Source organism: Nyctereutes procyonoides, unplaced genomic scaffold, assembly GCF_905146905.1.
Source record: "Nyctereutes procyonoides isolate TBG_1078 unplaced genomic scaffold, NYPRO_anot_genome, whole genome shotgun sequence".
In the NCBI taxonomy this organism is placed as follows: Eukaryota; Metazoa; Chordata; class Mammalia; order Carnivora; family Canidae; genus Nyctereutes; species Nyctereutes procyonoides.
The window spans coordinates 24456194-24469473 of NW_026575049.1; the positions used below are offsets into that span (position 1 = coordinate 24456194).

Sequence of the window (13280 nt, forward strand, 5' to 3'; positions counted from 1 at the left end):
GTCATGTAAGATGAGAAAAAGTCCACTGTAAGTAGTCACAAGAACATTGCTGTTGATCTTGGTAATAAGAATGGTTCAAGTATCAATGGAGGCAAATGCCAATAAGAGAGGGAATAAAAAATGACAATTTTGAGAGCTAGAAAACTACTTCTAGGAATTTGACTGTAAAGGGAAGGACAAAAACATGGAAAGGGTTAGGAGGGCAAGGACCAGTGAGAGTCTGGGTCCGAGGAGAAGATAACCAGAATAACCAGGAGTAAGTCAATAGGGATTTAGACTTGCCTACCACTCCCACAGCCCACCGTCATGATCTGAGATTTTTTTTTCTAGTCTCACCATTCTTTTGGTTTTCTCCTTCCAGTGATGCTTTAGAAGTCTCTACAAGGTTACAGATGAAACAAGCATCTGTGATTTCCTCAACGGCAAGGACCAACCATATCTGAATTATCTTTGTATCTCAAAATCTAGGGCCTAATAATAAAAACCAAATAAATACATGATAAGAGAAAAAGTGAACAACTAAACTCAGGGCTTCTAAAAACCTGCTCATTCCTATCTTTCACCAATCTCAGCTCATGGTGACATACCCTCCATGCTCCAAAATCACACCAGACCACTCATTCACTGTCCCTGAATCGCAGTAAGCACTTGGATGCTTGCTGTGCTGGCCTAGCAGGATTCTCCCCCAACACTTTCACTTATCAAATCTTTTGCAATATATGACAGAAATGACACCCTTCTAACCTCCCTGCCACCCAAGCACTCTGCCTGACTTTTATTGCCACACTGTTATGACAGGTATGTTTGGTTTGTTGTGTCTGATTCCCTCCCTGGCCCATAAGGCAGGTTGTAGGTCCAGTTCCTCCCTATACCCTCCCTGCTCAAATAGACAGCTCTCCTGTTATATAGGACACTGGATCAGGGTTTATTTCTCTCTTGTTCTCAGAATTAGCTCAGTTTACTGGGAAGAACATTAGACAGGGTGTCAAAATCTGGGTTTTAATCTCAACTTTTGTGACCTATGGAAAATTTTCCTAAACCTATTTCTTCATTTGTTTAAAAAGAAAAAAAATATTTCAGAAGATCTGCTTTTTTTTTTGAGACTTTGCCTAGAACCCTAATTCAAAGGGTCAGCAAATATTTGTAAGTACCTACTGTGTATGAGAAACCAACCCTGAATGCCTCATCTGGCAAAGAAAATCCAGTATCTTCACTTTGTCCATTGCTACTTTCCCTGGCACCCACCTTGCCTTCCTCCTCTATGAACTGATTATTTATTTTTAACCCATTGCTTCTCCTTCCTTGCTCCTCCAAGGAAGAATTTGAGTCAAAGCCTGAATGCGGCCCCTATCAAGCCAACACACATGACCTCACAAGATGACAGATCTCCAGAGTGGAAGGTGAAGATTTAAGTTTGAGGGGGATGTGTATGCATGCATTTGTGAATATGGACATTAGTACGTACCTAAGGAAGTGAGGTATACAACATGAAGGTGTTATTTCTACCACAGTCACTCTAATAGTCCAATAGAAAACACTCTAAGACTCTCTATGTTTATCATAAATAAATAAATCTATCAATCTATCTATCTATCCATCTATCTATCTATCTATCTATCTTTAAAAGTGGGGGGTGATCCCTGGGTGGCTCAGTGGTTTGGCGCCTGCCTTTGGCCCAGGGCGTGATCCTGGAGTTCCAGGATTGAGTCCCACATCGGGCTCCCGACATGGAGCCTGCTTCTCCCTCCTCCTGTGTCTCTGCCTCTCTCTCTATCATAAATAAATAAATAAATCTTGAAAGAAAGAAGAAAGAAAGAAAGAAAGAAAGAAAGAAAGAAAGAAAGAAAGAAAGAAAGAAAGAGGGGATCCCTGGGTGGCGCAGCGGTTTGGTGCCTGCCTTTGGCCCAGGGCGTGATCCTGGAGACCCGGGATCGAATCCCACATCAGGTTCCCGGTGCATGGAGCCTGCTTCTCCCTCTGCCTGTGTCTCTGCCTCTCTCTCTCTCTCTCTCTCTGTGACTATCATAAATAAATAAAAAATTAAAAAAAAAGAAAGAAAGAAAAAGAAAGAAAGAAAACACTCTAAGAAACCATGTTTGTTGATGATTAAGAACATCGTCCAGGAAAGGGCAAAGTTGGTGAGCTGGCATTGAAAGCAGTGGTTTTTTTTTTTTTTAAGATTTTATTTATTCATAGAGACAGAGAGAGAGGCAGAGACACAGGCAGAGGGAGAAGCAGGCTCCACGCAGGGAGCCCCACGTGGGACTCGATAACAGGTCTCTAGGATCACACCCCAGGCCGCAGGCAGCGCTAAACCGCTGCGCCACAGGGGCTGCCCGAAAGCAGTGGTTTTAAACTAAGTGTCTCCTATGCTGCTGTGCTGTGGTCAGTTTGGCACCTGCCACTAGTAGTCACTCACTAAATACAAAGTGTCAAATGGTGCAAATGATTTTCTTTTTAAATTAAATAAATTACAGCAGTTACTTCTGTAATAAAATAATGTCACTTTCATTAATTCAGTTTCTTGAGTGGATGAAGAAAAGATAGCACTAAAGCTAGCATATTAGAAACTCCAGACAACAGGCAGCTGATTTATCTGATACACCTGATAGAAATTATAGGAATGTCTTAATTCATAAAAAAAAAAAGTGCTAGAATTTCTGACAATTCTGGACTTGCCCAAGGGAGTGCACTGCATATATAACATTATCCTGTGAGTTATGGCAAAAAAGAGGCCTGGATCCTCTACAATCAGCCATCTCCATCTCCATGCCCCAAGGATCTCCTCTGATATTTAATCCTTGTTAGTAGAATCTGCTTGAAAAAAGACAGGGAGGTGAGAGGGAATGGTGACTGAGGTCAGCATTTCATAGTTCTATCCCCTGAGAAATACAGAGGGACAGATCTCTCAGTAAGCAGCCCTCCATCAGACTTAGAAAATTCTGAGTATGGATTTACAGAAACCAGGCACCTGTCAGCCAAAAGGACCTCCCATTCACATGGAAACAGCAATAAATCTGGAAGCAGGCAGAAGCAACTGTAGTTGCCTCTGACCTCAGTAAACCAACTCCCAGAGAGCGCCTCACCACCTGTGAATGCAGAAAGGAGGAAGAGGTCACCTACTAGCAAAATGAGCAGGATGCTGGGGCTGCTTCTGAGCATGTGGAATAGGGCTGCTAAGCTGGCAGGAAGGGAGGACTGCCCAGCAGAGGGGACATCATCCAGCTCCTCATAGCTGCTCTCTTCCCAGGAGAACCAAAGTTCCAGGACACGGTGTCCAAACCTACTCATCAGCTCAGGATACGACAGGAAGAACTTGAGCAGGAGGGGATGGTGGGTGTAAACCAGGTGTAGGTCTGGGATGTCCTCTAAAAATTTTCTGATGGCACTGACCACAGCCTAGAAAAAGAGAGAGAGAAAAAGAAAAAAAAAGAAAAGAAAAGAAAAGAAAAGAAAAGAAAAGAAAAGAAAAGAAAAGAAAAGAAAAGAAAAGAAAAAAGAAATTAAATAAATCTTGCAGAGTACCCAAAGAGCCCAACAAACATAGCCAAGATGTAAGTGGGAAAAATGTATTTGGCATCTCAGTACTCTAGGACATCTTCAGTGGCTCATCCGGTGCCCTCTGGTGAGAAGAAAACTCATTGTGCTTACCTTGTAACAGTGGTTCTCAAATTAGAGTGATTTTGTTCCACAGGAGATTTTTAGAAATGTCTACAGACATTTTTTATTTTCTTGATTTAGGGAGTGCTACTGGCATCTAGTGGGAGAGAGCAGGGATGCCGCTGAATATCCCACAATGCACAGGACAGCCTCCCACAGAAAAGAGTTACGTTGTGCAAAATGTTAATAGCACCAAGGCTGAGAAACCCAGCTCTATAATGATACTTACCACGGTGTGCTGTGATTATCAGTGTAGGTGTCTACCTCCCATACTAGACTTGAGCTGCTTGAGGGAACAGACTGATGCAGATTAATGTGTGCACCGGGCATAGGACCTGGCACAGAGGCAGCAAAGGGCATATGTGTTGAATCATTTATTAACCCTCAAAAACCCATCTCTTCCCATTGCACATATAGCAAAGCTTAGTCCTTAATATGCTATTCTAAGAGTTTTATAGTTTGGGCTGTTTCATTTAGGTCTGATCCATTTTTTTTTAGATTTTTGTTTTTATTTATTTATTCATGAGAGACACAGACAGAAAGAGAGGCAGAGACACAGGCAGAGGGAGAAGCAGGCTCCATGCAGGGAGCCCAACGTGGGACTCGATTCCGGGTCTCCAGGATCAGGCCCTGGGCTGAAGGTGGCGTTAAACTGCTGAGCCACCCAGGCTGCCCAGGTCTGATCCATTTTGAATTAATTTTTGTGTACACTGGGACGCCTGGGTGGCCCAGTGATTGACAGTCTGACTTAGGCTTGGGCCATGATCCTGGGGTCCTGAGATTGAGTCCTGCATCGGGCTCTCCATAGGGAGCCTGCTTCTCCCTCTGCCTGTCTCTGCCTCTCTCTGTGTGTCTCTCATGAATAAATAAAAATATTTTAAAATAATAATAATTTTTAGGTATACTAGGAGATAAAGGTCCAACTTCTTTCTTTTGCATGTGGACATCCAGTTGTCCTAGCACTATTTGTTACAAAGACTGTTCTCCCACTGAACTGTCTTGGCATCCTTATAAAAAAAAATATGTGGGTTTATTTTTGGAATGCCAATTCTATTCCATTGATCTAGATGACTATCCTTATGTCAGAAACCTAGTCTTGATTATTCTAGGATTTTTTAAAGGAAAACTATTGATCACTATTTACCAGGATTCACAATAAACAATATATAGTTGGTGATTCTTTTTTAAAACCACTCAAATGAAGTATGAGTAACATTTTTTTAAAAAGCTATACATTTGGGATCCCTGGGTGGCGCAGCGGTTTGGCGCCTGCCTTTGGCCCAGGGCGCGATCCTGAGGACCCGGGATCGAATCCCACATCGGGCTTCCAGTGCATGGAGCCTGCTTCTCCCTCTGCCTGTGTCTCTGCCTCTCTCTCTCTCTGTGACTATCATAAATAAATAAAAATTTTAAAAAAAAAGCTATACATTTAATGGATATAATTAGATGAGTTTGATTCATTTAGAATTTTTTGTGTCCTTCTTAAATTTATAGTCCTGTGGTTCTTAGAAAACTTTTTTTTTTCACTTGTGTTCTTATGGCAGTTTCCAACATTGTTTTATTGTTGTGGATTTGGAGATTATGAAAAATTTTTCCCCCTCTAATGTACTGGAAGGAGTAGTAGATTTAGAAAGTTTGTAACCAGTAGGATATGGACAGATTTGGGCAAGAATCCTCAATAAATGTTAAAAATGTTAAATATATATATATATAGTTGGAAAACATTCCGATTACTACAAAGTTATTGTTTTTCCTAGCTTCTGCTGAACCAGTAACCGAAATACTGAGAAAATTGAGCCTACATGCAATGAATGAGTTGGGGTAAAGAAAAAACATACAGGTCAGGAATTTAGATTACAGCAGTTTGTTCACTCATTTATTCCAGCAGATCCTAAACTGCCAATATCTCTAACAATCTAATTATGATTATGTTTCCATGAATGAAATCTTAGATATTGGGATGTCTGGGTGGCTCAGCGGTTGAGCACCTGCCTTTGACTCAGGGTGTGATCCTGGAGGGTCCTACATTGGGCTTCCTGCATGGAGCCTGCTTCTCCCTCTGCCTGTGTCTCTGCCTGTCTCTCTCTGTGTCTCTCATGAATAAATAAATAAAATCTTAAAAAAAAAAGAAGTCTTAGATATTCCATGAATCATGACCTTTTAGCCAAAACAGCACAGGGATTTCAACTTCTTGGAAAGGAATGGTTTACTAAAAGGAACCTTTATTTATTTTTTTTTAATTTTTTTTTAATTTTTATTTATTTATGATAGTCACACAGTGAGAGAGAGAGAGAGGCAGAGACACAGGCAGAGGGAGAAGCAGGCTCCATGCACTGGGAGCCTGACGTGGGATTCGATCCCGGGTCTCCAGGATCGCGCCCTGGGCCAAAGGCAAGCGCCAAACCGCTGCGCCACCCAGGGATCCCCTAAAAGGAACCTTTAAATGTCCATTTAACTAAGTTTTGCTCACCTAATTAAAACACACCAGGACTTGTCTAGTTTTCTTATCTGAGTGGGGAGGTTGTGATAAAATTTTCCTCCCAGGGGTTTTGCAAATAAAGTTGCATTCATATAACTATAGATACAGATATGGATTCTGATACGGCTGCTTTTAAATTGTCCAATTTAAATTGTTTACATTATATTTAAATTGCCCAATTAACTACAAAATTTGAAAGGCTAAGGTTTCAGGAAAATTTTCAATTTAACTTTAAGTGATTTATTTCTTAGTTTGCTGAAAATGATGGCATTCCAGAAACATGGGCTTATCCATGTTTATGAAATGTTCTTTTTGTTTTGGTAAATGTGAAAGAATGAAAGAAAGCCAGAGAAAGAGACTGGAAGGAAGAAAGGAAGGAGAAGGAGAGAGAGAGAGAGATAAGGAAACTAAGTATGTAATTTAATGTATACACACACACGAAAAAAAAAAAAACCCAAGTAAACAAAAAGCCCAGAATTGTCCTTAGGCATATGGGAAGTAAACACAAATTCTGATTCAGTAACAACTATGAAGATTTCCCCCAACACTTAGAAAAGGTGTTCTTGAATGCAGGGAAATAATATACCATAGTCTCAAATATTCTTTTTTTTTCTTTAAGATTTTATCTATTTATTCATGAAAGACAGAGAGAGAGGCAGAGACACAGGCAGAGGGAGAAGCAGGCTCCCTGCAGGGAGCCGGATGTAGGACTCGATCCTAGGACTCTGGGATCATGCCCTGAGCCAAAGGCAGACACTCAACCCCTGAGCCACCCAGGTGCCTCGCAAATATTCTTTTCTGATAAAGGAAGCAACTACAGGAAACTTATTTGTTCAGTGTAACTAGTGCTATAGATGCAAAAGAACCCTAACAACTCCCCCAATACTACTTCCAAACCAACCTATCTAACTGGTTTTTCATTAGAATGTTATTTCTTCACACTAATAAACCAAGACCCACATATATATACATATATATATATATATATACATGTACATATAAATTATATATATATATAAAGCAATATAACAATTATGGAACTTCACTTTCTGGACAAGAATGCCAAGTTAGTCTCTCTTCAAAAAAAGCAATTACAATTTAAGAATACTTCATATTTGCCTCTTTTGCCAGCACCACGTCTGCCTCATCTGAATCTTTCCATTTCATGAGAACCATGAATTCTCCCCCTGCTGTCTAGCAGATTATTCATTCAGATCAAGACCTCTGGCAAAGCCTCTTAGTTTATCAGCAGCATCTTTTCTTCTCTGATTTGCTATCATCAGATTCACTCTCAGATAAAGATTTTCTTTTTGTACCATCTTTTTCTTTACCAGCTTTCTGAGAATTGAGAAATGCTTCAACTAATTCTGGACAATCTCAATTTTCTTCCAATTTCCAGGTACTGTCAGCATCTGTAAATCCCTCCCACTTGAGGAAATACTCTGCCTTCTCATTCATTGCATGATTGTCCAGTACTGTTTCCACCACAAACTCTTCAGGCTCTGCTTCTTCTACTTTGTTACTCTTTCATTCTGTTTCTTTTCCATTTTTTGCAATGTACTCTTACTAAAGGCCATTTTTTATTGCAGACTTGAAGAGCTATTATTTACCACCTCGAAGCAGATCGTCTTATATCTACAGAATCTCCCTTGATTACTCCGGTTTTGTAGTAAGTTTGAAATCAAAAAGTGTGAGTCCTCCAACTTTATTCTTTTTCAAGACTGTTTGGTTACTTTGGGTTCCTTGCATTTCCATATGAATTTTAGGATCAGCTTGTCCATCTCAAGAAGGGAGAGAGGGAAGGAGAGAGGGAAGGAGGCAGGGAGGGAGGGAGGGAGGGAGGGAGGGAGGGAGGGGCAACTGGGATTTTGATTGGGATTATGTTCAATCTACGGACCAATTTGAGGATTATTGCCATTTGAACACTATTAAGTCTTCTTTTTTCCCCAGTTTTATTGAGATATAGCTGCTATATAACATTCTGTAAGTTTAACATATATGATGTAATGATTTGATAAATACATATATTGTGAAATGATCACACGTATGGCTAACATCCATCACCTCATACAGTTACAAAATCTTTTTCCTTGTGATTAAAACATTTAAGCTCTACTCGCCCAGTGATTCCCAAATATGTAAAATAGAATTGTTAACTATAGTCAGTATGTTGTACATTATATCCTAGAATTTTTTTTTATCTTTTAACTGGTTATGGTCTTCTGACTCATGAACATAGGATGTCTTTCTATTTGTTTAGGTCTTCTTTAATTTCTTTTAATGATGTTTTACAATGTTCAATGATCAGAAATGTACTTCTTCTGTTAAATTTATTCTAATGTATTTTATTTCTTGATGCTATTACAAATGGAATTTTCTTTTTTTTTAAGGTTTTATTTATTTGAAAGGAGAGGGGAGACCGAGAGAGTAAGACAGAGAGAGAGAGCAGGAGTGGGGACTGGAGTGGGCACAAGGAAAGGGAGAAGCAGACTCCCCACAGAGCAGGGAGCCTGATGTGGAGCTTGATCCTAGAACCCTAGGATCAGAGCTCAGGCAGATGCGTAACCATCTGAGCCACCCAGGCACCTTGGAATTGTTTTCTTAAATTTATTTTTGAGCATGTTAAAGACTTAAATCTACCTTTCCAGCTTCTCTCCACTCTGTCTCTTATATGACTTAGCTAAGGCATACTAGATTAGACTAGACTAGACTTTCTCCCTTGAAGGGATAGAATAGAAAACTTCCTACTTCTGTATCTTAATTCTCTCCTCAATGAAGCCTCTCCTGATGCCATAATCAGATACAATATCTTTCTCTGTGTGTTTTCATACCTCTTGACTAGTCCTCCAGCTCCAGGAGAGCATTCATTGCTGTTATTGCCTTCCTACAGAGACTCTTTTGGTCTCTCCTGCCAAATTGATGCTCCTTGAGGGCAGGGAACATGTTTGATTCACCCTAATCCTGACAAGAGCCCACATGGCACCTGGCAAGTAAGTGGTCAATCCACATTGGGGAGTTATTATTTAATGGGTATAGAGTTTCAGTTTTGCAGGATGAAAAGAGTTCTGGACATGAATGGTGGTAGTAGTTACCCAATATTAATGTACTTAATGCCACTGAACTATACGCTAAAAATCGATAAGATGATAAATCTTGTTTGTGTGTTTTACTATAATAAAAAATCCTGAATGAATAATACATAAAGATAAAAAAGTAAAATTGGTTAAAAAATCAAGCTGTGATGATGTATTACCATTTATATATTTATTTTTTTTAAATTTTTATTTATTTATGATAGTCACACAGAGAGAGAGAGGCAGAGACACAGGCAGAGGGAGAAGCAGGCTCCATGCACCGGGAGCCCGACGTGGGACTCAATCCTGGAACTCCAGGATCGCGCCCCAGGCCAAAGGCAGGCACTAAACCCCTGTGCCACCCAGGGATCCCCCCATTTATATATTTATATATAATTTTTAAGCATGCAAAATAATATTATATATCATTTATGGATTCAACCCTAGAGGGAAAGCCTGGAGCTCCATGAACTCCTTTAGTTTCCACACCACCACTGGTAGATATGTAAAGAAGCCTCCCAAATCCAATCTTACCATCATTATTAGTCTTGAAACTGTCAGGACTATTCCAATCCTATCCTTTTCTCCCGTTTACATTAATCACCTCAGAAAGTCCAGAACTTCTAGATGATCCCATATGGCTCAAAACATGCCCTCTTCTGTTCCCATCTCCCACTCATTCCTAGCTCCCAAAACCCTTTCACAGTGCCCTCTAGAAGTCACTCACAGTTATCAGCAAATTCCTTGTCCTCTGCCTCTTCTTTGAATGTTCCCTTCACCTTGTTGCTTTGATCCTCTTCCAGAAACCTGTTTTGCCTACAATCTCTCAAGCTGAGGCTATTTTTGCTCCCACCTCCCTAGTTCCTGAAACATGGCCTCTAAATTCTCTTCTCCCTTCTAATCGCTTCTATTTGCCTCAGCCAGTCATGCCCCTAGGTCCCGCCATTACCAAGAACTGATGTTCCTCAATAATCCTAACTCAAGTATCCCACTTTACCACCACTCCACTATCTTTCCAGCTCATTCTCTCTACTATTTCAATACAATTCTTCAGCCTCCATCAGAACCAAAAATCTTTGGAAATATCCTTTCAGGCGAGCTTGGGTGGCTCAGCGGTTTAGTGCCGCCTTCAGCCCAGGGGCTCATCCTGGAGATCTGGGATCGAATCCCAAGTCAGGCTCCCTGCATGAAGCCTGCTTCTCCCTCTGCCTGTGTCTCTGCCTCTCTCTCTCTCCCTCCCGGTGTCTCTCAAGAATAAATATTTAAAATATATATCCTTTTATTCTCTCTTATTCTTATAGTTCACACTGATCCATCAAGAGATTCTCTCTATCCAGAGGATAAAGCTCTTCATCACCTCCTCTACTATCTCTTGTCCAGATTATTGCTGTAGCCTCCTAACTGGTTTCTACACTTCCACCTTGTACCCTTTTGGTCTATTGTCCTAGCAGTCAGAGTCATCTTTTTTAATTCAGCCATGAATCAAACCATGGGACTATATGAGATTAGCAAAGAAATAAATTTAGAGAGAAAAGCAGAGCATCAAAGACTGAGCCCTGGGGCACTACAACACTTAGAGGTCCCAAAGATAAGAGAAAATCAGCAAAAAACACTAAGATAGAACTGCCAGAGAGGTCGGAGGAAAATCAGGAGTACACAGCATTCTAGATGCCAAATAAAGGCAATGTTTTAAAAAAGAAACAAACAAACAAACAAACATTGTTGACAAGTCAAGTAAGGCAATGACTAAATATTGGTTACTGGCTTTACTCAAGTATCTGTTACTGGTGACAGATGTGGTAGGGGTGAAAGCCTAACTGGGGTAGGTTCAAAAGCAAATGGGAGAGCAGGAAGCATATATAAGCTTAAGGCATCTTAATCAGAGTAGAAAACCCAAATTCTGCCAAAGACTATGAGGGTTATGTCAAGGACTCAGGAGCTACCCTGAATGGCTCCCACTGACTGAAGATAGGATAACAAAAGGATAATAACTACAGTAGATTGAAACATGCCAAATATTTTTAAATCCATGAGTTCATAATGACACTAAAAAAATCTCTTTGCTCCCCTTAGGGAATTCTAGACAACCAATTCCTTTTTTGTAAAAAACTGTAATTAAAAGGAAAGACTCAAATATTCAACCTATGCTTCCTATACAATCTACCATTCTGAGTAACTGAATAGTTGATAAAGAAAGCTTCTTTTTATGCAACTATCCCAGTTAATAAACAAAGACTAAATTACAGAATTAAGATAGTATTATTTTGCAACCCCTAATGAATTAATAGTAGGCAATGATCACCAATGGCTTTAAATGTCACAAAAAAAGATATAATGGGATATTTATATCTAGGTCTACTTTATTGAAAACTCATGCACTTCAACTACAACTTTCTGCTTCCATTCAAATTAAACCAGGTCTAGTTACATCATTTTTGCCTCAACAGTAATCAAAAAGAGGCAGAATTATGGGGTGCTTGGTTGGCTCAGATGGAGGAGCGTGTGACTCTTGACCTCAGGGTCATGTCTGAGCCCCAGGTTGGGTGTAGAGGTTAAATAAAATTTTTGAAAACCTTTTACAAAAAGGAAAAATTCAGTCAGTGAAGAAAGAGTATCTTTAGGTTGAGGCTGAAGTTCCATATCTAAGGAGTAGAAGCAATATTTAATGAAAGAGGCAAAAGACTTAGTGATGAATCAGATATAGTCCTTGATCCATAAGAATTTATAAAGAATCTGGAAAGAGAAAACAACCACTATCAAAGTGCTCCAAGATCACGTGATCACCCACTTTGATAAACTGTTTATAGAAATATATAGCTCACACTTTTCTCTTCCTTTTCAAACCAGAGGTGGTGCTTCTAAGAAAAGAACCTTGGGAGTTGGTCAAATCTGAATTGGAGTCCTGGCTCCCCCATCAATTAATTGTGTGATCTAGAGAAAGTTACTTTAACCCAAGTCTTCATTTTCTTACCTGTAAAAAATGGAAATAATAATCTTCCTCTCAGGACTATTGAGAGAATTAGCTAAATTACATAAGCTCTGAACAGGTCAGCCCCCGCTCCCTCCCCATTCCACCAAGACTCCTTCTCCCTCTCTTCCTATCTCTCTCTATATATGTGCCACCATGGTCTCTCAAGGACCCATGATATAAAGGGTATAGAGGGAGGAGGAAGAGTCCCAACCATTTTGGTGCATACCTCATCTAGTGCTCTGTCTTTGTCCTGACAGAGTGAAACCAGATAGATGGAGGCTCTGAAGACCACCAGTGGAGGGCGCTCACCCTGGTCCCGCAGAGACAGGAGGAAGCTTTGCACAGCCACAAATAATTCTGCCTCTGAGACAAACCTGTCAACCAAGTAGAGTGAGTGAAAAAGACAGAAATGGCTGTCCTGCCTTGCCACATCTTCCTGCTGCCTTCTGTCCTCTGCCCCAGCATGTCCACAACCCAATGACACCTTTGCACACAGCATGCTACATATACTTACAAAACATTGTCATACACACACAGCACATGGTTCTATGCTTTGCACAAGGCCTTGTAAGGGGCCAGAGACTCCACACTAGTAACTAGGAGGTGAAGGGTCTGCTGACTGGACTAGCACTGTTAAAGAGAAGAATGCTACTTCTGGGGTTTAGGAGTCCCTTTTTTTGGCCACCAATCCACTACTCTTTATCGTTAAACATTGATGTGTTCAATGGGCTACTTTCTGGGAAAGGGATACATCTATGCTTGTATGTGCAAGGGAAATGGGGGTGAGAAGGAGACTGACTTTTTTTGGTGAAATAAAAGAGGCATATACCCTATTATACCTTTTGAATTTTCCACCATCACTTCACTACCTATTGAATTAAGTTCTAAAAAAATTAAATATTTTAAAATGGGTAATACTAAATAACCATAATGTCCTGGAACAGAAAAGGGACAGTAGAGGGAAAACTAGTGAAATTGAACAAGAATGCCAAAACCACTCAATGGGGGAAAAGACAAGCTTTTCAACAAATGGTCCTGGCAAAACTGGACATGCAAAAGAAAGACACCGTACCCTCACCTAACATGATATAAAAAA

The 13280-nt window shown here is 40.2% G+C and overlaps 1 protein-coding gene and 1 pseudogene across 1 annotated transcript in view; both read right to left on the bottom strand.

Moving 5' to 3' along the window:
• Positions 1–13280, bottom strand: part of MEI1 (meiotic double-stranded break formation protein 1) — a 74789-nt gene that overhangs the window by 23468 nt on the left and 38041 nt on the right. The window contains exons 19-20 of the mRNA XM_055328365.1: positions 12411–12558; positions 3124–3399 (exon numbers count right to left, since the gene is read on the bottom strand). Of these exons, the coding sequence (XP_055184340.1) occupies positions 3124–3399; positions 12411–12558 (424 nt within the window). The remainder of the gene's footprint in view (positions 1–3123; positions 3400–12410; positions 12559–13280) is intronic.
• LOC129511558 (chromobox protein homolog 3-like) lies at positions 7350–7716 on the bottom strand (annotated as a pseudogene).